The 25,729-nt window shown below is 43.5% G+C and overlaps 1 protein-coding gene across 2 annotated transcripts in view; it reads left to right on the forward strand.

Annotated features, from left to right (window-relative positions):
• The window catches only part of SPSB4 (splA/ryanodine receptor domain and SOCS box containing 4), a 97,043-nt gene extending 91,240 nt beyond the window's left edge, over nucleotides 1-5,803 (forward strand). The window contains exon 4 of one of the 2 annotated variants that reach the window (XR_010132943.1): nucleotides 4,335-4,468. Coding sequence is in view for 1 of the 2 variants with exons in the window: in XM_004037757.3 (XP_004037805.1) it covers nucleotides 4,335-4,462 (128 nt within the window). In the remaining variant the exon portion in view is untranslated. Of the gene's footprint in view, nucleotides 1-4,334 lie in introns of both variants that reach the window. The other variant, XM_004037757.3, reaches the window with a different exon arrangement.
• Nucleotides 5,804-25,729: the final 19,926 nt, after the last annotated feature.

A 25,729-nucleotide genomic window follows, 5' to 3' on the forward strand; every position in this document is an offset into this window, starting at 1 on the left:
GATGTCCCTCTTTGTTTTTTTTTTTTTTTTGAGACAGAGTCTCCCCAGCCTGGAGTGCAGTGGCATGATCTCAGCTCATTGCAAGCTCCGCCTCCCAGGTTCACACCATTCTCCTGCCTCAGCCTCCCGAGTAGCTGGGACTACAGGCACCCGCCACCACGCCCAGCTAATTTTTTGTATTTTTAGTAGAAATGGGGTTTCACCGTGTTAGCCAGGATGGTCTGGATCTCCTGACTTTGTGATCTGCCCACCTTGGCCTCCCAAAGTGCTGGGATTACAGGTCTGAGCCACCACACTTGGCCCCCTCTTTGTCTTTTTAAACTGTTGTTGCTTTAAAACCTGTTTTGTCTGTTATAAGAATAGCTACTCTTGCTTGCTTCTGGTTTCCATTTGCATGGAATATCTCTTTCCCCACTTTACCTTAAGTTTATGTGAGTTCTTGTGTGCTAGGTGAGTCTCTTGAAGACAGCAGATACTTGGTTGGTGGATTTTTATTCACCTTGATGTGGTACTCTCCTGCTTCCCCTAGGGATGGGGCTACCTGAGAGCTGGACTGCAAAGATTGGTATTGCTCTTCTGGGTCTAACCATGCAGTGGGGCTACCAGGCTCTGGGCTGGTGCTGGGAAATGTTTGCAAAGAGTCCTATGATGGGATCTGTCTTCAGGTCTCCCAGCTGTGGATACCAGCACCTGCTCTGGTGGAGGTGGCAGGGGAGTGAAGTAGACTCTGTGAGAGTCTTTGGTTATAGATGTTTAGTGTGCTGGCTTTCTCTAATGCTGGTTATGCTAGCAGTGAGGTTGTAATATGGACAGACTTGGGACCCACTTGCTAGCCAGGATTTGGCATGCAGTGGAATTAACTCCTGTTTCTCCTTCCTTGGAGCAAGGTTGTTCTGTCATGAGTTGCTGTAATGTCCTGGGTTGGTTGGCCTCCAGCCAGGAGGTGGCGCTTTCAAGAGAGCACCAGAGTTTTTTTCCTGTTTCACAGAATTTGCAGTGGCCTGCTGCTTCTTTTCATTGTGTTATTTTAATTACATCTGAGAGTTACAGAATGAATAAAAATTTAGAAGTAGACAAACATATGAGTCCTCATTTTTACATTAATATATAAATTAAATATAAGTAGACAATAAAAAGTAGAAGAAAAGCCTATTTTTAGAAAAGACCAAATTAATAGCTCCTAACAGTGTCAGGGACATTTATTTGTTCATCAGTTGAGTCTGCATAGACAATCTTTGAATCACCACAGCTGTTTGAGCAAACCTGGATTGGAGGACAAGCTATGCAGTTAACTCTGAATTTTGGCTAAATATTTGACAACTTCTAAGCAGATCCTATCAGATGTCTTCATGACTCTAGACTTCAGTCCCAGGCATCACAGGAAAGAGGATATCATCATTTTAGTCTTCCTTGTTGGTATGTGGCAGAGTCATATTATGGTATTAATTTCTACTTTCCTGATGATTCATGAAGTTGAGCACTTTTACATATGTTTATTGCCCATTTGGATATTCACCTTTATGAACAATGATTCTTTTTCAGTTTTATCTTTACTCAAAAAATAGTTCTAAGAATAGCTCCCATACTGGAAAATTCTGTGCTTCCCTTCCTATCCAGATGATTATTTCCAAGCTTTGACATTTGGTAGTTCTAAGAAAAGCCTCAAAGCCAGGGGAGGTGAGAAAGAAGAGCCAAGGGAATGGGCGCAGCCAATGTTGGGCATTCTCCGAGCTCTTAAAGTTCCACAGTGGGGGCAGGAACTCAAGGACTTTCTCTGTGCACTTTGGAATTGTCAGTTCACTCTCCCCTCAGAAGTTAGGAGAGATGATTTATATTTCACATTTAGAGCTAGCAACGTACTCTGAACTCCTTTTCCTTCTTCCTTTGGAATTTAGGCTCTAGATTGATTTCAATGATTGCAGAGAGATGAAGATAAAAGGCATTCTGTCCTCTTCAGCCCCTAATTGGGCAGGCAACACACAGGGAGTTGGGTTTGCTGACAAGGCTAAGCATTTTGGGCGTTGAATACCTATTATGTGCCTAGGGCATTAAAGTGATAAGAAAATCTCTTAAGGTCTGCCAATGATTTTGAAACTTTAACAGCTCAGTTTTCCTGATGCCAGATGGGGGACAGGGAGTGGGAGAACTGGGTACAAGGGTGTTGCTGGAGGAGAGATGGGGACACCCTGAGGGAGGGTTGTCAAATGTTGGCCTAGGCACAGTGATTGGGTGACTGGGAGGTGAGCGATCAGCCTTCTGTGCCTGGAAAATAGGGCATGGCTGGGCTTCCCCTGTCCAGACTCATTTTGTATGAGGATCAATATACTGTCTCCATATTTGACTATTCTGGAGATTTTGTACAAGTGGAATTATACAATAAAAATAATAAATAATTTTTTAAAAAAGAGGATACAAAAAATTAAAAGAAAGATAAAAAAGAGGATACAGAGGTGAGTGTTTGGAGTCACTAGTGCTCCCTGCAGATAGCCTTGGGATCTGGCCTCAAGTGAAGGAGAGCTGGATGTACTCTTGTGCACAGCTTCCAAAGCATGCTCCCCAAGCCCCACTTTAATTTTAATGGCTCCCCTTATTAACTCTGCAGCTCAGGTAAATAAAAATTCCTATAAAACATATTCTTGACTCTTGACTACATTCCCATGTAAAAAGTACTTCACTGCAGGTCGTGATAAAAAAATGTTTGAAAGCTGCAGGCCTCGGGTGGCTCTGTAGAGGGCCTTTCTCTGTGGTACTATTCCTATCACAGCTCTTGTGTTAGTATTTACCACTCAACAGTTTTGTTGTATCTTAGTACATTATAGGATGTTTATGAAATATCATTTATTCTATTACCAAAAAAGTATTAAGATGCAGGTTCAGGCTTCCAGCATAGTCCTGGAGGATTGGGGAAACCAGGCCTGTACAAACCATACCAGATGCCATGTGACCACCATCATCATCTTCCTTCCAGCTGATGCTAACTGATCAGCACTGTTCCTCTCCCCACAAACCTCCAGGCTGTCCTGTTTTATTCCTCCTTTGCCTTTGCCTGTTCTCTCTGCCTAGGATACCCTCCCCACCCTCATGTGCCTTTAACCCTCCTATTCACTCTTCAAAACCCCATTATGTGTCCTCTCTGTGAAGCTTTCAAACAGCTCTTCTATATAAGAAATTCCCAGTTTCTGTACCTGTATATATAAGAATTATTGCATATATTACACTCTATTAAAATGATTCACCTGTTTAAAATCCCAGATGATGAGCCTCCACCACCCCCCCACCTGCCCCCACCCTCTTCCAGAGCTGCCTTTGGTGCTAGCTTAGTTATCCCTGTATCCCCAGGGCTAATCAAAGGGCCTGGACCAGAATAAGAGCTTAATAAGGGGGTCTGCAATAAACCTAGTTAAAGTTGGTTTAACTGGTCCTATGTCCAGTGGTTCCATTATTTATGGATTTTAACTTACAAATTTTTCCAGAACTAGGTGCTGGAAGAAAATGCAACCCACTGCTGACCATCAAGGAAAGCTATAGGGGAAGTTTCAGGGTTCACAGGCATTTCAGACAGCCTCTCAGAATCTAACCTGTTTGTAGAGGAAACCCCTCTGCAGATCCACCCAAGGCCACCAGCTTTTAAATATTTTCCATCATGACCTGCAGTGAGAAGTCCTTTTCACATTAAGACACATTAGGCCGGTCGCGGTGGCTCACGCCTGTAATCCCAGCACTTTGGGAGGCCGAGAAGGGCAATCACGAGGTCAGGAGATCGAGACCATCCTGGCTAACACAGTGAAAGCCCGTCTCTACTAAAAATACAAAAAATTAGCCGGGCTGGTGGTGGGTACCTGTAGTCCCAGCTACTAGGGAGGCTGAGGCAGGAGAATGGCGTGAACCCAGGAGGCGGAGCTTGCAGTGAGCCCAGATTGTGCCACTGCACTCCAGCCTGGGCAACAGAGCAAGACTCCATCTAAAAAAAAAAAAAAAAAAGACACGCTGAACACCTACATCAGAGACCAGAGACAAGGCTTTCATGAAACAATATTTATCCTTGCTATGGGTATTGCTCCCATTTTCTCTTTTTTTAAAAAAAATTATTGCTGGTCACCACCCATTGAATTGATTTTGTGACTCTTTAGTCTCACTGGTTGCATTCCACAGTCTAATGAACACTGCTCTAGGCCTTCAGCTTATGTAACCAGAGAAATCTTCTCTGAGGGGAAGCCATTGGCCCTGAAGGCCAGCTCAGAGGAGTGGGCAGGAGGCGGTATGCAGTGGGGGCTGGGATGAGAAGGTGCCAGGATGGCACAGGGCACACTCTAACTGCTTCCCTCTCATTGCAGCCGAGCCCCTGCCACTGATGGACCTGTGCCGGAGATCCATCCGCTCGGCCCTGGGCCGCCAGCGCCTGCAGGACATCAGCTCCCTGCCCCTGCCTCAGTCTCTCAAAAACTATCTGCAGTACCAGTGAGCCGAGCCTGATGGGCAGCACAGACACAGACACACACCGCAGGGCCCGACCCTCCTGTCATTCACAGTCCCATGGCACATAGGGGAAAGGATCTACCATTCTCCTGGCTCCCCAGGACACTCAGTTCTTTCAAAGACCAGGATGTGGTACCAACTTTGGAAACGAAAGGTCTCTTGCCAACAGTATCTACTGCCCTCGAGGCAGCCCTCCCAAGTCAGACACCTCCTTCGGAGCCACAGAGAGCCTGGAGTCTGCACCTTCTGGAAATCCTGCCACCAACCAGGACACAGCAGCCACTGTATTGATCAGAGAGCCTGTTTCCTTATTCAAGAGAATGAATAAAACATTTAGGCAGGAGACTTTCTATTGTGTGCCCCGTTGCAGACAGGGCCAGGGAGAAATTAGCCAGTGCAGGGAGAAAATTGCCTCTGAATAATGAATGATGAAAGCCTGATGCCGTGCCCCTCCTGGCCCATACGCCTTGCCAGGGCAGCAGGATTATCACACCGTTTTAGGACTTTGTGCCACTTTGAGAGACTGTTCCCAGGAGGCCCAACCGCAGACCTGGCAAGTGGACAGTGCAGTGTGGAGACACCTTCCGGCTTACCTCTTTGAATGTTGTTTACCTACCCCTTTCCACGTGCCCCCTTCCCAGCCACTGACTCACAGTTCTCTGGATGCCCAGACACCTCTCTTCAGGGAAGATGAGTCTGACTGGTTTGCCCCAGGGAAGAGTGTATCCTTACCATTATTTTAAGTAGCATTTGCATTTTAAAAGAGGAATGCGGAGAGGACAGTACTTAGTCCAAAGGTGCTAACAGGGGAACTGGGGGCATTGTGACACCCAAGTCTGATGTGTCCTGGGTTGGGGGGCCTTCCTGGAGTGTCAGGGTCTCTGGGCAACGTCCATTCAGGGTGCGGCATGGCTGTCACAAAGCTGTATTTGAGCAAATTATTTTTTCACTTTAGGAGACTTCTACGAGTTTGTTTCCTGTTTCAAATGTGTGTGTGATCTGCTGTTTATTTATCAGCTTGAGGTCCGTGGGGGCAGCCTTGTGACTGGAAGGGTGGATATGGGAGACACATTCTCTACCTGCTCTGAGCCTGGTCCTCTCGCAGGAATGCTGCTGCTGCCTCCGCCGCCACTGCTGCTGCCACCTCTTATATGTTTCAGACACTCTCTGCCCAGACTCATTTTTAACTGGAAATCATCACAGCAGTGGGATATCAGAGCCCCAGACAGCACTGCCTCTTCCTCCCCACCCCACTGCCCCCACCTTAATGTGAATTTGACTGATGAATGAGGAGCGTTTCTAATAAAGTTTGTCATTCAGTCCTTCAGCTGCGTATTAAATGTTGTTTGGGGAGGGACCCAGAGAGCTTCTTCCATCAACCTGCCTGGTCCGTCAGACTGATAGAAGCCAGGGACGTGAATCCCTCTTTAGACATTTCTTGTCTCTTCTGACTTGTGGTCCTTGCTTGAGCCCAAACTCCAGCTATTTTGCAAAGGCCTGCCCTGGACAAGAGAATGTGCCTGTGTCCTGGGTACATGCAAAGCTGACCTTATGGTGGAAAAACACCTCAGCCTCCTGTTGCCAGAGCCAAGGGGTAGCCCTGCAAAGGGGCTTAGGGTCAGGCAGGGTAAACCCTATGGAACACCAGTTTCCAAGTGGACTGGAGGTGGGGCTGGATGTGACTGTAGCAAATGCATGTTGTCACCAAGGAGGAGTGCAAATTGTTGAAGCGTGAGTGTAAAGAAAGGCCAGGCTCAGAGCTGGTAGCAGTTCAGGAGTTAGAGTCAGGATAGGGTCTGGGTAAGGACTGGAATAGCATTCATTCAGCAGTACCAGCCAACAGCATGCAATGTGCCAATTTCCAGGGACCCAGCGCCCAGGCTGATATATCTCATCTCCAGAGATGTGTAGTACAGCATAATAAAGTGAGAAGGAGCTCATGAAGAGGGGTGGATGAGAATAGAATATTAAGGGAAGGCTTCCTGGAGGAAGAGGCACTCTCCAGACTTGTTATTTTAAGGGCAGACAACCTTCCTGAGGACCACCAAGAGACCAAACTTGCAGCACCTGCCCCCAGGGGTAATGTTTCCAGCTCTGATCTCGGGGCTGGGCTCTGCATCAGGCAGCTTTCAGTCATTTTGTTTGCCAAAGGCAGCTTCCTGTGGCCATGACATGGAGGCTTTGAGGCTTTGTGTGTAGGAAGCCTGGGTTTGAGTCCCAGCTTCATCGTTTATGTGCTATGACCTTGGGGAAGTCACTTCCTTCTGTGCACACTGTGCTGGCTGAGCCAGGTAGCCAGTAACTGGGGACTCTTCCTCTCCCAGCTCATGGAGTCCCCATCTCAGCACCAGCTTTCCAGCTTGGATGCATCTGCCTTATCTCGGCTTCCAAGCCTCACTTATGTGGTTTCCCTCACCCTAACAATGTCCTCCCCATCTTTACCCTCTCAAGGATCTGGCTTAGCGTGGCTTCCTCGAGGAAGCCCTCTTTAACCACTCCCGCCATCTCTGCTTCTTCTGAGAATTCAGCTCTTCATGTCCTGACCTGAGGATGCCACTCCTGGGGCCCAGGACCCTCTCCTGAGCACAGGGACTTGAGCTCCTTTGCCCTGTGGTCTCACCTGCCCAGGGAGCTATGGACCTTTGACGGGCAGGGCCTCTGCCTGCTCCTTCCCACACAGCCCAGACCAGACACATGGGCTCAGCAAAGATGGAGTGGTGGGTGAAGGTGCCCCTGCAGCTGGGATGACCATGGGAAACTGCAAGCAGGAGCGGGGAGGGGAGGATCCTCCCAGAGCCAAGAGCCTGGCCTTGAGGCCTCCCGGATCTCTTGCCCTTTCATTCCCTCACCTTTTCCCAGGTATTTATGAGGCATTTTTCATGCACTCAGCACTATTATGAGAACATGAATAAGGAAATCTGGCCCTGCCATATCAGAGCTCACATTCCAAGGGAGAGACAGGACACACAAGCAAAGAAACAGATGATGTCAGAGGGCGGAGATGAGCAGCGAGTGGGCTAGAGCCAGGGAGCAAAAGGGACCCAGTAATTGAGGGTGATGGGGGGAGGCCCTCTGGGAAGATGCTGAGTACTGAAGAAATGAGAGGGAGCCAAATACCTGAAAGGGCGTGGATCTCCAGGTCATGGGGGGACTTCTGGCTCTCCCAACCTTCTCAAAGTGGGAACTCCTGAGCCCCAGTGAGTTGAGCTGAGGAAAGGAAGCCCCTGTGCTGCCACTCCTGCCCAAGCTGCAGCTCAGCATCCCTGTGTGTGTGAGCCCCACACACCTCCAGGCTTGCTTGTGCAATTGTGCTCCTTGCAGGCATGCAAATGCACCCACACACAGACACACACACGACCAAGGGCCTTTCCCCAGCAGACATCCTGGGAGCTCATGACCACCCCCCAGCGCCAGAGTCCATTATAACCCAGGCCCAGCCCCCTCCCATGCTTGGCACATTCTCTAAAGTTTGGCCTCTCCACGACCCATTTCCAGCAGGGGCACTTGCCAAAGCAGTCTCGCTAGTCACTTTGTCTGCGAATGGAGCATATGGTGGCACCGTCCCCCACAGATCTGATGATCCCCACGAGCACCCTGGTTCACTCTACCCCATTTGACATTCCCATATTCTGAGTAAAGCCACCCTTTTTCCCTTGCTTTCCTTCTCTGTCATCTGCACTAGCAGCTGGCTCCTGTGTGGGTTATCTTTCACTAGGAAACAAACATTTCATCTCCTTACAGTGTTACAGAAGAAGTGGGAGCAGGTAGCAAGTAACCCCATTATATGGCAGTTGATTTGTGCCAGGGCAGCTGTCTCTGTCCCTAGGGCCTTGGTCCCAGCCACAGCCTCTGAACAGGCGGCGCATATTTGCCAAGTCAGAAGAACAGGGAACCACACAGCATTACTCTTCAGGTCCCTAACAAGGAGTGGAAATGCCCAGTTTTAGTCCAAAACACAAGAAAATTGGTCCACTCTTGCCTATAGTTCTGGGTGCTTGGATCTCATTCCAGCCTACAGATTTGTTTTGTTATCATACTGTGTGTGTGTGTGTGTGTGTGTGTGTGTGTGTGTGTGTGTGTGTGTGTGTGTGTGTTTTAATAAAATTGAGCCTAACAAAGAAAAATCAAGTAATAGAAAAATCCAGATTTCAGACTTCTCTTGAAAAATGGGGAGAGGTGTTAAAGCCAGGCCCACATTCCTTCATGGTGAGGTTGGCCAAAGCTGAGTAGTGGCAGCCCCTTGAGAAAAGGCCTCTGCTCTGTGGTCCAGCCCTACGTCCAACCCTCCCACAACATAGCACTGGGACCTCTCACTGCCGCCACCCTCAAGGGCGTTCACTCCCTGCGTCTGGGCTAAGGCTTCTGAGTTTGCTTCTCTGGACTATTGGTATAAGACACATAAGTGGGTAGTAAGTACCCACACGTAGGCGTGCACACACATACACACACACTCGTGCACACACACACACCCACGACAGAGGGAGGGCTCAGGAGGGGAGAGTCTGCTAGCTCTGCACTTGACTTTGAAGTCTCTCCAGCCTCAGCCACCAATATTCAAGGAGCTTACAGACGCCCAGGATCTTTACTCAGACACCAGAGAAACCCAGGTGTTCCTGGCTAGATGGTGAACTCCTAGAGGACAAGGACAAGAATTCTCAGGGCCTATTTGTAATGAGCTGGGTGACATGATTAGACAGCCTGGCTGCACATTAGAATCCCTTGAGGAACTTTGTAAAAAGTCCCAGTGTACAGGCCCTTCTTCAGTCCAATTAAATCAGGACCTCTGGGGGTAGGGCCAGGCCATGGCAGTTTTTAAAGCTCCCTAGATGGTTCTAATGCTCAACTAGGGCTGAGAACCACTGGATAAGGCGCTTAATTAAGTCAGCTCCTTGAAGAGGTGGTTGATGTTTGTGAGAATGCACATCCTAGACCAGAAAACGCTGGCCCAGGCTCCCTGCATTCCCACAGCCGACGGGATACTGAGTGGTGGGAGTCCCCAGTGTGGCCAGGTCCAAAGGCAGGGAGTCCCTCCCAGCCCTTCTTCCCCCTTTCCAGCGATGCCGAGCTGGTTGCTCCTGAGCATGGGGGAGAAAGGACCAGCCACACCTGCCCTGATGCTGCACAATTCTTGAAAAATTAACTGCAGCCCCACTCGCTCCCTGACCTGTGAGGCCCATGCTGTGGGGCAGTCTTCCCAGACAGCATTGTCCTGAGCAATCAGAATAACCTTAGAATTAGAAGTGAAGAGCAGACTGAGAATGGCTTGGTCTTCAGTGTACTATTTTGAATAGAAAAATTTGAGCTTATGAGAATTTGAGATAGTGAGTGGTTTGGTTCCTGGCATTTCCAAACCTTGTTTTCTTAAGGCCAGGTAACACATTTGGCCAATAATAAATAATAAATTATAATTATAAATTATATGCTTATCATTATAATTATAATTTATATTTATATTTGTATTTATAAATTATATAGTTATAATTATAAAATTATGCCCTTCACACACACACTTCTAGGTTTTAGAGTAAAATGAGCCATGAACAAGCCAAGCCTGGCTTGATGGCAGTGTTAGTGTCCCCAGCTGCTCTGCCTCTTCAATAAGCAGGGCTCTTTCCCTGGGAGGAGGCCTGGTACTGGGTGAGTGCAGCCCAGTTAGTCCATGGAGGAGGATCAGGGTAGGACATTTCCCTTCTTCCAACCAGCCCCAGGGGCCTCAGTAACACTGTTCCTATGCCTGGGGATTTCCATCCAAGGGAGATAATATGTTGATGATTTGCTGCACAGTGATGGCATTTTAAAAAAAAAGAGTTGCCTGTTACTTGCCTGATTCAACAAATGGCTCTGTACCAAGCTCTGTGCAAGCTCAAGAACACTCCTGCTTCCCGAGAGTGCCCCTACACCTCAGGGAGACCAACAGGCAAACAGGTGTCAACTGCCTGCTGACAGGATGGGCAGCAGGCCAGTGGAGAGAAGGCACAACAGAAACAAGTGCTGGAGTGTAGAGAGCATAGAGTGTGGTGGGGAGTGTTGAGGAATCCCAGACAACAGAGGAGAAGCTACATGGGGTGGCTCGGGGGGCACACACTGATGAAGGGTGGGGCCTTGCAAGTCACACTCAGGAATAAATGTTTGGGATTTGTCTTAGTAAGTTCGTGTTGCTATGACAAAGTACCACAGACTGCATAGCTTGTAAACAACAGGAATGTAAATATTCCTCACACTTTTAGAGGCTGATAGTCCAAGATCAGGGTGCCAGCATGGTCAGTTTCTGGCAAGGGCCCTCTTCCGGGTTGCTGACTGCTGACTTCTCATTGTGTCTTCACATGGCAGAGAGCAAAAGAGCTCCCTAGGGCCTCTTTTATAAGGGCACTAATCCTATTCATAAGGCTCCACTCTCACAACCTAATTAGGTCCCACCTCCTAGTACCATTATGTTGAGGGTTAGGATTTCAACATATGAATTTTGGAGGGACACAGTCAGTCCATAACAGTATGGGTCAATGTTCTAGGAGGAAACAGCTAGCACACTGAAATAGTAGACTGAAGAGAGTTCAATAAGAAAGGGACTATTTACAGATGCATGGGCAGAGTTCGGGGAAACCAGCAGCTAAGGGTGAGGAACCCTGGGCTGGCAACACTGGGAGGGAAAGCCATTAGCATCCCTAGGCTCAAAGGGCCAAGAAAAGGGAGCAGTAACTGGGAAAAGAAAAAAACACAGCTGTAAGAGAGAGCCACCCAACAGGAGATACGAGGTTAGATGGAGGAACACAGCCACAGCCACTGCCAACTAAAGCCTGGCAAGGAGGAAGCAGGGCATAAATATTCTCACTTGCCCTTGCTCTTCCTCTCATCTCCTGTCTGTGCCTCCCACTGGCTGAAACTCAGGAGCACAGCAGACAAGGGAACCTGATTGGTATCATCCACAGACATCAGCTTTCTACACACAGAGCAGGGCAGAGGAGGAGGGAGAGTGGACGAGTGTCAGGAGAGGACTATATGCAACAGACTTTATCTATAGGATAAACAAACAAAATTGCAAAAATGCAAAACTTGAGTGCATAAATAGATAAAAGCTAATTTGTTTCAAATCTGGGTGGGGGACTTTTGAACCCCACTCCCGTACCTCTCCCATCTGAACATCAGATGCTAAATACCTGAAACATCTCCAAAGAGCCTTAGGTTATCATCAAAATTACATTATTCCTAAAGTACAACCCAAATGTGTGACACAAAGAGGCAGGTCCAGAGCCTAGAACTAGATTTTGTAAATGCTGTTGCAAGAGCGACAGAGGATTTGAAGTGGGAATGATGAGGTCCAGTTTGCGTTTTTGTACAGCCTTCCTGCAGGGTCTTTGGATGGGGGCTTAGCAAGTCAGCAGGAGTAGAGGTGGGTAGCGGGCATGGTGGCTCATGCCTGTAATCCCGGCACTTTATAAGGCCAAGGCAGGCAGATCACTTGAAGTCTGGAGTTCAAGACCAGCCTGGCCAACATGGAGAAACCCTGTCTCTACTAAAAATACAAAAAATTAGCTGGGTGTGGTGGCCCACACCTGTAGCCCCAGCTACTTGGGAGGGTGAGTCAGGAGAATTGCTTGAACCTGGGAGTCAGAGGTTGCAGTGAGCCAAGATTGTGCCATCGCACTCCAGCCAGGGTGATGGAGCAAGACTCCATCTCAAAAAAAAAAAAAAAAAAAAACCAAGAGTACAGGTGGGGAAATTGAGGGAAAGGCTGTTGGTTCTAGGGAGAAAAAGAGGGCCTGAATGAAGTCCATGGGAGTAGAGGCTGGGAAAGAGAGCTGGTGCAAACAGGCCAAGTCCACAGAGATTAGTGACTTGGTGCATGCAGGACTCCGGCAAGAAAAGAAGTGAGGACACTCACAATCCATTCATTCACTTGTTCTCTATACATTTATTCGGGGCCTGCTATGTGTGAGGCACTGCTGTTGATGCAGAGGACACTACAATGAAGAAAACAAATATAAAATCTGCACCCTTGGAGAGCTTATACTCTAGTACAAAATGTACATAGACAGGTAACCTGGTAAATGTAAAGTATCTCACACGCATGCTAAGCCAGGAAGAGGAGTAGAGAGAGCAGATGGCTGCATTGCCACAGTGGTGTGCTTGTAAATGTTTAACAACCATCTCTCTGGGGATAAGTAAAAAGCCCTGATTTGTAGTGTTTGCTGTTTTCCATAATGTAAATACTCCCACCACAGCCAATTTTAAGCTCCAACGTGATGCCACTGAATGCAGATTGGGAAAAGATGATCAGTAGCCAACCATCATAGAGTGTTTCCAATCATACAGATACGGTAGATGTAAATGATCTGAACAGCAGAGATAATAATGAAATGTAGTAAAATAATTAAAAAGTGATGAGTTTTAAGTATTTATTTGTTTTTAATGTAATTTATTTAATTGTACACTTATAATTTAATTTTTAATAATGACTGTAATAAATAGCCAGTTTGAAAGATTTCCAAAGTTTTAACCATCAGTTTTTGCAAGCCAGTATGAGCTGGCTCCAGGATACTACTATGTTGCTGAAATTAGGATTATCCCATATTAATTCTGACCTTGTTTGGGTACTCTACCAAGTTTCAGCACATTTCACTTGGCCTAACATTACAATGGTCCCTTTTCTGACATGCCCCTTGATGAGTGATGAAGATAAGCTGGCTTAGAGTAGATGGGAGTGAGGGAAACCAAGCCTCAATGAAGTTTTCACAGCAATAACCTACACAGAGTCTGACCCATGTATGAGAGTTTATACCTCTAACTATTCCTGGGCACCCAGCATGCACACAACATTACCAGAGACACTAGTTCAAAACAGAGATGCAAAGATCTGAAAATGTTAGCAAATCAAACTTAGGAGTATATATATATATATATATATATATATGTATAGGTTCATCATGACCAAAGTGAATTTATTTTATGAGTACAAGTTTGGCTTAATAATCAAAAAGTGATATAATCATATTGTCCAAATTTAAAAAATTAAAAAATTATCATCTCAATAGAGGTAGAAAAATTATTTGCTAAAATTCAATACCTTGTTTATGATTCTGGAAAAAACTTTCATAAAACTAGGAAGAGATACATTTACTTAAACTAGTAAAGGATATCTATGAAACACCTACAGCTAATATCATATTTAATGAAAAATTATTGAATGCTTCCTTTTGAGATGAGTAGTAAGAAAAGTTGCCCTCTATTATCACTTCTACACAATATTGTATTGGAAACCCTAGGCAGTTTAATAAGCCAAAAATAAGAAATTAGAAGGTATAAAAATTGGAAGGAAAGAAACAAAACCACCATCATTTGCAAATGACATCATTGTATACATAGGAAAAAATATAGGAAACTATGAAAATTCATAAGGGAATTTAGAAAAGATGAATACAAGGTTAACATTTTAGAAGTTGTATTTCTACATATTAACAACAAACAATTAGAAAATGAAATGTAAAACAATGCCATTTATAGTAACAAAAATAGAAAAACCTAATGAAAAATGTGCAAGACCTCTACACTGAAAATTACAAAACATTGGCAAAAGACATGGAAGAACTAAAGAAATACAGGGCTCTACCGTGTCAATTGGATAATTCAATATTGTTAAAAATGTCAGTTCTACCCAAAGTAATCTGTATAGTCAATGCAATAACAATACAAATTTTCTGAGCTTTTTTTGTGGAATTGACAAGTTGATTCTAAATTCATTTGGAAATGCAAAGGACCTAAAATAGCTGTAACAATATTAGAAAAGAAAACAATGTCAGGCCAAGATGGCCAACTAGAAACAGCTAGTATGTGTGGCTCTCATGGAGAGGAACAGAAGGCGTGAGTAAATACAACACCTTCAATTGAAATATCCTGATACTTGCATTGGGACTAATCAAGGAAACAACTTGACCCATGGAGAATGAACAAAAGCAAGACAGGACAGTGACCCACCCAGGAGCAACACAGAGCCAGGGATACCCTCCCCTGCCCAGGGAAGTGGTGAGTGAATGTGAAACCCCAGGAAACCACACTTCTCCCATGGATCTTTGCAACCCTCGGGTCAGGAGATCTCCTTGTGAACCCACTCCTCCGGGGCCTTCAGTCTGATAGACAGAGCTATGCGGACTCTTGGCAGAGCAGCTGTTCAGGCATGTATGGAGAGCCTGGAGCCTTAGATACTTGGGCTTTCCAGCAAAAGTAGCTGCAGGTCCAACAAAATGGGAGATTAGACTCCCATACATACCCCTAGAAAAGAGGCTGAATCCAGGGGGCTGAGCAGTGACAACCTGCAGACTCCACTTCCACGGCACTTCACAAGACCCACTAACTTGGAATTCCAGCCAGCCACCAGTAGTGGCATTGCACCTCCATAAGAAGGAGCTCTTAGGGGGAGGGGTTGAACACCATCTTTGCTGTTTGGGCACCTTAGCCATTCCAGCCTTCAGGCTTTGGAGAGTCTGAGCCAACGGGGGGCAGAAGGGACCCCCCACAGCACAGTTGCTCTACCAAAACATGGCCAGACTGCTGCTTTAAGCAGATGCCCGATCCTGTTCCTCCTCACTGGGTGGGGCATCCCAACTGAGCGTCCAGCCACCCCTGCCCACGTTCACCATCTGACAGAGATTTGAATTCTCCTTGGACAGTGCTCCCAGAGGAATGGGTGGGCCGCCATCTTCCCTGTTTAGGCCACTTAGCCAATCCAGCCTTCAGGCTTTGGAGAGTGAGCAACTGGAGGCAGAAGGGATCCCCCAGCACAGCACAGCTGCTCTACAAAAATGTGGCCAGACTGCTTTTTGAAGTGGGTCTTCAATCCCATTCATCCTCACTGGGCAGGACCTCCCAACCAGGGTCTCCAGCCACCTCCTACAGGTGCCTTTGAGCCGGCAACAGGCCTGTACATTTTTGGAATGAAGTTCCCAGAGGGTGGAACAGGCTGCCATCTTTGCTGTTTTGCAGGCTTCACTGGTGATACCTCCAGATACTGGAAAATGTAAGGTGACTGGAGTGACCCTACAGAAAAGCAGCCAGACTGTTACATGGGTGCCCATTCCCATATCTCCTCACAAGGCAGGTCCTCCAGGCCTGGGCCTCCAGCCACCCTACGCCAGAGCTATCGAGCCACTAGCAACTCAGCAATTCCCTGAACAGAGCCTCCAGGGACAACTGAAAGCCTCTCTGCCACTGCCTCTGCAGTGGAACTGCCCTTGCCACCCTCTGACTAACAAAGGTGTAAAAAGACCCTAAGTGCTTTATCCATACTTCCAACAAGCTGCGGTCAACCTAAGGAGAGGAGGCCAGTCTGTCTCCCATGGGTTCCACACACCTCCCGCTGCTTGTCACCAGACAGGGAATCCCTTGCTTGGGCCCAGCACATACCCTCCATCCTGGGCTGATTGCACTGAGCAATTGCTGACCCAAAGCTCTCTGGGGTGGAGTTCCTGGGAGACAAGCAAATGACCCTCGGCCACAACCACTACTAAGATCTCTTCCTCTGCTGCCTTCAAGTTGAGGAAGAAACATAAACACCGAGAGAGCCCCAGAGCTACAGTGAGCAGCCAAAGAGTGCCAAGTCATGATCTACAGTCAGGACTCAAGGCGGAGAGGAACCCAAACTTTCAGAGCATTGAGAGGTGACTTGGCTGCAATTGTGAGGAAACACAGGGGAGCCACACAACCAAGCAAGAGTCTCCCAACTGACCAATAAGCCTAAGTGCCACCTGCTGAATCACACCCCAAAGCTTCAACACCAAAAATACCTCACTAACATACCACTCTCTGAAACAAGGGACAAGAAGTCAGCATCAAATAAAGACCCTGCACAAAGCCTCGGCCCAGTGAAAACATTCAGAATAAAAGTCTATTGACTATACTCAATCTACACTGCAGTCAAAGGAATACCCACATGCAGAGATGAGAAAGAACCAATACAAGAAGTCTGGTAACTCAAATGGCCAGAGTGTCATATGTCCTTCAAACAACCATACCAATTCTCCAACAAGAGTTCTTAACCAGGCCAAACTGGCTGGAATGACAGAAATAGAATTCAGAATATAAATAGGAACAAAGATCATCGAGATTCAGGAGGATGGCAAAATCCAATCCAAGGAAAATAAAAATCATGATAAAGCAATACAGGAGCTGAAGGACAAAATAGTTGGTATATAAAAGAAACTAACAGGTCCAACAGAGCTGACTAACACAATACGAGACTGTTTCTCTGAAATAAGACAGTCAGACAAAAATAAAGAAAAAAGAATATGAAGGAATGAACAAAACCTCCAAGAAGTATGGGATTCTGTAAAGAGGCCAAATCTATGAGTCATTAGCATCCCTGAAAGAGATAAGGAGAAAGCAAATAACTTGGAAAGCATATTTCAGGATATCATACATGAAAACTTCCCTAACCTTGCTAGAGAGGCCATCAGTCAAATTCAAAAAATACAGAGAACTCCTGCAAAATTCTACACAAGAAGTTCATCCCCAAGATACATAATCATCAGATTTTCCAAGGTCAAAATGAGGGAAAAATGTTAAAGGCAGCTAGGAAGAAAAGGTAGGTCACCTGCAAAGGGAACCCCATCAGGCTAACAGTGGACCTCTCAGCTGAAACCCTACAAGCCAGAAGAGGTTGGGGGCCGATATTCAATATTATTAAAGAAAAACATCCTCAACCAAGAATTTTATATCCAGCCAAATTAAGTTTCCTAAGTGAAGAAGAAATAAGATCTTTTTCAGATAAGCAAACGTTGAGGGAATTCATTACTGCCAGATCTGCCTTGCAAGAGATCTTGAAAGGAGCACTAAATATAGAAGGGATAGACCACTACCAGCTAATACAAAAACACACTTAAACTCAGAGACCAGTATCACTGTAAAGCAACCACACAAACAAGCCAACATAATAACCAGCTAACAACACAATGACAGGATCAAATCCACACATATCAATGGCAACCTTGAATGTAAACAGGCTAAATGCCCCACGTAAAAGACAGAGATTTTAATTCTCCTGAGACAGTGCTCCCAGAGGAAGGGGTGGGCCACCAAGCTGAATTAAAAAAAAGCAAGATCCAATGGTATGCTGTCTTTAAGAGACCCATCCCACATTTAATGTCACTCATGGGCTCAAAATAAAGGGATGGAGGAAAACCTACCAGGCAAATGGAAAACAGAAAAAAAAAAGAGTTGCAATCCTAATTTCAGACTATTCAACGTAGTATCAGAAGTGCAAGCCAGAGCAAAGTCAAGAGAAAGAAAGAAAGGGCATCCAAATAGGAAGAGAGGAAGTTAAACTATCTCTGTTTGCAGAAGACATGATTCTATATCTAGAAAACCCCATAGTCTCAGCTCAAAAGCTTTTCCTACTGACAAACAACTTCAGCAAAGTTGCAGGATACAAAAATCAATGTACAAAAATTACTAGCATTCCTATACACCAACAACAGCCAAACCAAGAGCCAAATAAGAATGGCAATCCCATTCACAACTGTCACAAAAAGAATAAAATACCTAGGAATACAGCTAACCAGGGAAGTGAAAGATCTCTACAATGAGAATTACAAAACACTGCTCAAAAAAATCTGAGAAGACACAAACATCCCATGTTCATGGATAGGAAAAGTCAATATCATTAAAACGGCTATACTGCCCAAAGCAATTTACAGATTCATTGCTATTCCTATCAAACTACCAATAACATTCTTCACAAAACTAGAAAAAACTATTTTAAAATTCATATAGAACCTAACAAGAGCCAAAATAGTGAAGGCAATCCTAAGCAAAAAGAACAAAGCTGGAGGCATCACATTACGTGACTTCAAACTATACTACAAGGCTACAGTAACCAAAACAGCATGGTACTGGTACAAAAACAGACACATAGACCAATGGAACAGAATAGAGAGCCCAGAAATAAGGCCACACATCTATGCCCATCTGATCTTCAACTAAGGTGACAAAAATGAGCAATGGGGAAAAGACCCACTGTTCAATACATGGTGCTGGGACAACTGGCTAGCCATATGCAGAAGATTGAAACTGGACCCCTTTTTTACAGCATATACAAAAATAAACTGGAGATGGATTAAAGACTTAAATGTAAAACTCAAACCTATAAAAACCTTGGAAGACAACCTAGGCAATACCAGTCAGAACATAAGAATGGGCAAAGATTTCACGACAAAGACATTGAAAGCAATTACAACAAAAGCAAAAATTGACAAATGAGATTTAATTAAACTCAAGAGCTTCTGCACAGCAAAAGAAACTATCAACAGAGTAAGCCCAGATTGGGTACTGGGCTTAATACCTAGGAAATGCAATAATATGTACAGCAAACCCCTGTGATGTGTGTTTACCTATGTAACCTTCACATGTACCCCCAAACCTGAAATACATTTTTTTTTTTTTTTTTTTTTTTTTTTTTTTTTTTTTTTTTTGTGAGACAGAGTCTCTCTCTGTCGCCCAGGCTGGAGTGCAGCAGCACGATCTCGGCTCACTGCAACTTCTGCCTCCTGGGCCCGGGTTCACGCCATTCTCCTGCCTCAGCCTCCCAAGTAGCTGGGACTACAGGCACCCGCCACCACACCTGGCTAATTTTTTTTGTATTTTTAGTAGAGACGGGGTTTCACTGTGTTAGCCAGGATGGTCTCAATCTCCTGACCTCGTGATCCACCCGCCTCAGCCTCCCAAAGTGCTGGGATTACAGGCGTGAGCCACTGTGCCCGGCCAATAAAAGTTTTAAAAGTTAAAAATCTACAGAATAGGAGAAAATATTTGCAAAACCCCTGTGATATGTGTTTACATATGTAACCTTCACATGTACCCCCAAACCTGAAATAAAAGCTTTAAAAAAGTTTAAAAAAAAACCTACAGAATGGGAGAAAATATTTGCAAACTATGCATCTGACAAAGTCTAATATCCAGCATCTACAAGGAACTTAAACAAATTTATAAGAAAAAATCCAAACAACCCCGTTAAAAAGTGGGCAAAGGACGTGAACAGACACATTTCAAAAGAAGACATACATGCAGCCAACAATCATATGAAGAAAAGCTCAATATCACTGATCATTAGAGAAATGCAAATCAAAACCACAATAAGATACCATCTCACACCAATCAAAATGGCTGTTTAAAAAAATTAAAAAATAGCAGATGCTGGCAAGGTTGCAGAGAAAAGGGAACACTTATACACTGCTGGTAGGAATGTAAATTAGTTCAACCATTAGGGGAAGCAGTGTGGGGATGCCTCAAAGAGTCAAAAGCAAAACTACCATTCGGCCCAGCAATCCCATTACTGGGTATACATCCAGAGGAATAGAAATCATTCTACCATAAAGACACACGCACACAAATGTTCATTGCAGCACTATTCACAATAGTAAAGACAAGGAATCAACTTAAATGCCCATCAATGGTAGACTGGATAAAAAAAACATGGTACATTCACACTATAGAATACTATGCAGCCATAAAAACAAATGAGATCATGTCTTTTGCGGGAACATGGATGGAGCTGGAGGCTATTATCCTTAGCAAACTAACACAGGAACAGAAAACCAAATACCACATGTTCTCACTTAAAAGTGGAAGCTAAATGATGAGAACTTATGAACACAAAGAAGGAAACAACAGACACTGGAGTCTACCTGAGGGGGGAGGGTGGGAGGAGGAAGAGGAGGAGAAAAGTTAACAATTGTGTACTGGGCTTAAAGCCTGGGTAATGAAATAACATGTACAGCAAACCTGTATGACATGTGTTTACCTATGTAACCTTCACATGTACCCCCAAACCTGAAATAAAAGTTAAAAAATAATAATGAAGAAAAGAAAAACAAAATAGGAAACATACATTACCAGATACTGAGAAAACTATGAAGATATGATCATTGTTATGGTTTGAATGTGTCCCCCAAAGTTCATGCATTAGAAACTTAATTCCCAATGCAACAATGTTGAGAGATGGGGCCCTTAAGAGGTGGTTAGGTCGTGAGGGCAGCCCTCATGGATAGATTAATGTTGTTACCTCGAGAATGAGTTAGTTATCATAGGAGTGGTTTCCTGATAAAAGGATGAGTTTGACCCTCTTCCCTCTCTTTTTCTGGCGTGTGCTGTCTTGCCCTTCTGCCTTCTGCCATAGGACGATGCAGCAAGAAGGCCTTCGCCAGATACAGGCCCCTTGACCTTGGGCTTCCCAGTGTCCAGAACTGGAAGAAATAAATCTCTATTCTTTACAAATTACCCAGTCTCAGATATTATGTTACAGCTGCACAAAATGGACTAAGATAATAATTAAGATAGTTTGATATTGGGGTAAGCATAAAAACAAATAGACCAGTGAATAGAACCGAATCCAGAAACAGACCCACACTTACATGGTCAATCGTGTTGCTGCAATTCACTGGGGGAAAGATGGTGTTTTCAACAAATGGTACTGGATCAATAGGATATCCATATAGAAAAAAACATGAATCCTCACCCCTACCTTACACCATAGACAAAAACTAAATGGAAAGTGATTATAAACCTAAACATGAAAGGCAAAACAGCAACAACAAAAAAACTCCTAGAATAATATGTAGGAAAAAAAAAACCTTTATGTTTTTGGGGTGGTCAAGGCTTTCTTAAACAGAACACAGAATGCAGTAACAATTAAGAAAAAGACTAACACAGTGAACTTCACTGAAATTAATAACTCCTTTTCATTAAGAATCACATTAAGAGAGTGAAAGACAAGGCACAGTCTAAGAAAAGATAGTTGCAATATACATAACTGATAAAAGAGAGTATTCTTAACACTTCCAAATTGGAAACAATCCAAATGGCATCATTGGTAGAAAACAAAAATAAATAGTGGCATATTCACACAGGGGAATACTATACAACAATTTTCAGCAAAAGAAACACACTGCTGCTACACACCACATAGATGAAGCTCATGGAATGTTGAATAAAAGAAGCTACGCATAAAAGATTATATGATTCCGCTTAGGTGAATTCAAGAACAGGCAAATGTTATATATGATTGTGGAAGTCAAAATAGTGTTACTTTGGAGGGAGAGAGGCATGTTATTGATTTTGGGAATGAGCATGAGGGAGCTTGCTGGGGTCCTAGAAAAGTTTCACATTTCTATCTGGGTGATGATTATATGAATATATACATATATAAAAATGCATCAAACTATGTACTTAGGATTCGTGTACTTTGTTTACATATAGTACACCTAAGTTTTTTGTTTCTTTTTGTTTTTTTGTGACAGAGTCTCGCTCTGTCGCCCAGGCTGTAGTGCAGTGGCGCTATCTCGGCTCACTGCAAGCTCCGCCTCCCGGGTTCAGGCCATTCTCCTGCCTCAGCCTCCCAAGTAGCTGGGACTACAGGCGCCCGCCACCATGCCCGGCTAATTTTTTGTATTTTTAGTAGATACGGGGTTTCACCGTGTTAGCCAGGATGGTCTTGATCTTTTGACCTTGTGATCCGCCCGCCTCAGCCTCCCAAAGTGCTGGGATTACAGGCGTGAGCCACCGCACCTGGCCCACTGAAGTTTCTTTTTTTTTTAAGGAGGAGGGAGGAGTAACATCCCCAAACTTCTGTATTTAAAAAGTTACTGCCTCTTCACTAGAAATTCTTTGGACTCAATGCAGTGTTTCCCTTGGCAGTAACTACATCTGAGCAGGGAGATGGTTCCACCGCGGAAAAAAGAAAGGGGGCTGAGAGATTTGAAGATCTGGAAGAACAAAGAATCCTACTGTCTAGTGAAAACAACTCCCAGAGCTAACGCCCTAGAAGCACTCACAGGAGTTCAACATCTGTTCAGTGACTCCCTGTATCAAGTGACCTCCTATAAAGCAAGTGTGGGTGCTCTCAGGAGCCCAACTGCACACAGGCCATACGTTCTAGAATTGCGAATTTTCATCTAAAATGCACATTCTTTTCCTGGATAATGATTATGTTACACAACAGCCTCTGGGATTTCCACAAAGAGCTAAACAGGATATCACTGCCCATTAGCTAGAGAAAAATCAGTCTTTTTTTTTTTTTCTTTTGTAAACAGAGAAGATACACCTTTTCTTTTTCCTTTTCTTAAAAAAAAAAAAAAAATCTCCCGGCAGGTAAATCAACTCACTTTTCTCAATGTGTAGGCAGTCCCATATTCCTCACCAATTCCTCCAAAATTTTTAGATGAAGTTGCTAGGACTGGATTTGAATTATTAGAAATATAAAACAGAGACCAAAAAAAATTCATTTCTTGTAGAAATACAAACACATATCGTCAGATGAAATGGCATGATATTTGGGACTAGGGGCAAGGAGAATGGATGGGGATATAAAGATGAAACAGAATTGTCAAGGCCAGGTGCGGTGGCTCACACCTGTAATCCCAGCACTTTGGGAGTCCAAGGCAGGTGGATCACCTGAGGTCAGGAATTCGAGAGCAGCCTAGCCTGACCAACATGGTGAAACCCTGTCTCTACTAAATACACGAAAATTAGCCAGGCGCGGTGGCGGGTTCCTGTAATCCCGGCTATTCGGGAGGCTGAGGCAGGAGAATCTCTTGAACCCAGGAGGCGGAGGTTGCAGTGAGCAGAGATGCCACTGCACTCCAGCCTGAGTGACAGAGCAAGACTCTGTCAGAAAAAAAAAAAAAAACAGAATTGTCAATGAATTGAAAATTGTTGAAGCTGGGTGATGAGAACATGAGAGTTTATTATACTCTTTGTTCTAATCTTGTTTGAAATTGCCCATAATAATTATAATAAAAGAATTCTCTGCGGGTGAATTGATTTGGAAGGTTAAGCATTTACATATGATCACATGAGTTTATAATCAAGGAGATTCTGACTGAGTTAATCAACTTGCCATTTCTCATCAAGCTTGGAAAATGAAAATAAAATTCCCTGATTTGATACCCAAGTCTCTAATTATTTTCTGCTTTCAATTGTTCTTCACTAACTGGTGTCCAAGCTTTGAGTTTAATATCTTGTTATTTTCATTTTTGATTGCTAAAGAACATATTGGTTCTTCTGTACTCTTTTTTACCTGAATTCTTTCAGTTAAATAACAACATAATTATACATGTTTTTAATGCGTAGCAATAGTAAATTCCTTTTTATTGCTGAGTAGTATTTCATTGGATAGATATACTACAGTTTGTTTATCTGCTCACCATTGATGGGCATTTCGGTTGCTTCTGGTTTGGGGCGATTACAAATAAGGCAACTGTGAGCATTAATGTTCCGACATAGACTTTCTTTTCTCTTGGGTAAATACCTAGGAGTGGAATGGCTGGATCAAATGAGAGGTGTTATGTTTAACTTTTTAGGAAACTGCCAAACTGCTTTCCAAAGTTGTGTCATTTTACATTCCCACCAACAGTGTATGAGGGTTTTACTTCCTTCACATCTTTGCCAACATTTGATATGATCAGACTTTGTAGTTTTAAGTATGAAGTGGTATTTCATTGAGTTTTTAATTTGCAGATCCTTAATAACTAATGAGCTTGAGCATCTTTTCATATGTTTATTTAGCACTCATACATCTTTTTTTGCTGAAATATCTGCTCAAATCTTTTTCCCATTTTTAATTGGTTTGTTTGTTTTTAATTAAGTTTTGAGAGTTCTTTACATATTCTGGATGCATATTCTTTATAAGATATATGCTTTATTTTCTCCCAGTGTGTGACTTGTCTTTTCATTCTCTTAACAGTGTCTTTCAAGAACAGAAGTTTTTTACTTTAATAAGGTCCAGATCAATAATTTATTCTTTTATAGACTATGCTTTTAGTCTCTTACTAAAGAAATCTTTGCCTTACTCATGATTCCAAAGACTTGCATCTGTATTTTCTTCCAGAAATGTTATAGCTTTAGGTTTTATATTTAGGTATTTGATCCACTTTGAGGAAATTTTTGTATATTTTACCTTAGAGGAATTGATCAAAGTCATTTTATTGAGTGCATATATCCAAATGTTCCAGCACCATTTGTTGAAAAGACTGTCCTTTCTCCACCCAATTGCCTTTGCATCTTTGTAAAAACTGAGTTGTCGCTATGTGTATGGTCTTTTTATAGACTCTTTATTCTGTTCCATTGATCTATTTGTCTTTCCTGATGCCAATATTATGCTATCTTGACTACTGTAGCTTTATAATAGGTCTTGAAATCAGATAGTATTAATCCTCCAACCTTGTTCTTTATGAAAGTCATTTTGACTATTCTAAGTCTTTTGTATTTCCATATAAACTGTAGAATCAGCTTGTCAATATCTCCCAAAAAGAAAATTTACTTGGATTTCAGTAGAAATTGCATTGCACCTATAGATCAGTTGTGGAGAGAATTGACATTATTGAGTCTTCTACTTTGTGAAAAAAAAATACCTTTCCATTTATTTAGGTCTTTTTTAATTTCTCCCAAAAGTGTTTACTAGTTTTAGCGGACAAGCCTTGCACTTCTTTTGATAGATTCACCCCCAGATATTTAATATTAATTTAATATTAAATTGGTGTAAAAGTAATGGCAGTTTTTGCCATTACATTTTTAAAACCGCAATTACTTTTGCACCAGCCTAATATTTGTTGATGTCATTGTAAATTTTTAAACACTTTTCTACTTTGGATTCTTTGTTGCTGACATATAGAAAACCAATTGATTTTTATATGTTGATCTTGTATCCTGCCAACATTGCCACAGTAGAAAATTTTTACCTATTAGTTCCATTGTCTTTTTGCAGATTTCACTAGTTTTTGTACATAATCGATCATGGTGTCTGCAAATAAGGACAGCTCTACTTCTTCATTACCAATCAAGATGCCTTTTATTTCCTTTCCTTGCCTTATTGCATTGGCCAGACCCTCCAGTACAATGTTGAATAGAAGCAGTGAGGGAGGGCATTCTTGTTTCATACCTGCTTTTAGTGACGTAAGTATTCAGTCTTTCACTGTTAACTAAGATGTTAGCTGTTTTTCATAGCTGGCTTTTAACAAGTTGAGAACATTCCCTTTAGAAGAAATGCTAGTTTGTTGTGAGTTTTGATCTGGAGTGGATATTGGATTTTATCAAATGTTTTTTCTGCATGTACTGAGATGATTATATGGTTTGATTTTGCTTTTAGTTTGTTTATTATTTATGTATTTATTCATTTATTTCTTGAGACAGGCTCTCATTCTGTTGCCTAGGCTGGAGTGCAGTGACAGGATTATAGCTCAGTGCAGCCTCAGATTCCTGGGCTCAAGCAATCCTC

Source organism: Gorilla gorilla, chromosome 2, assembly GCF_029281585.2.
Source record: "Gorilla gorilla gorilla isolate KB3781 chromosome 2, NHGRI_mGorGor1-v2.1_pri, whole genome shotgun sequence".
Classification (NCBI taxonomy): domain Eukaryota; kingdom Metazoa; phylum Chordata; class Mammalia; order Primates; family Hominidae; genus Gorilla; species Gorilla gorilla.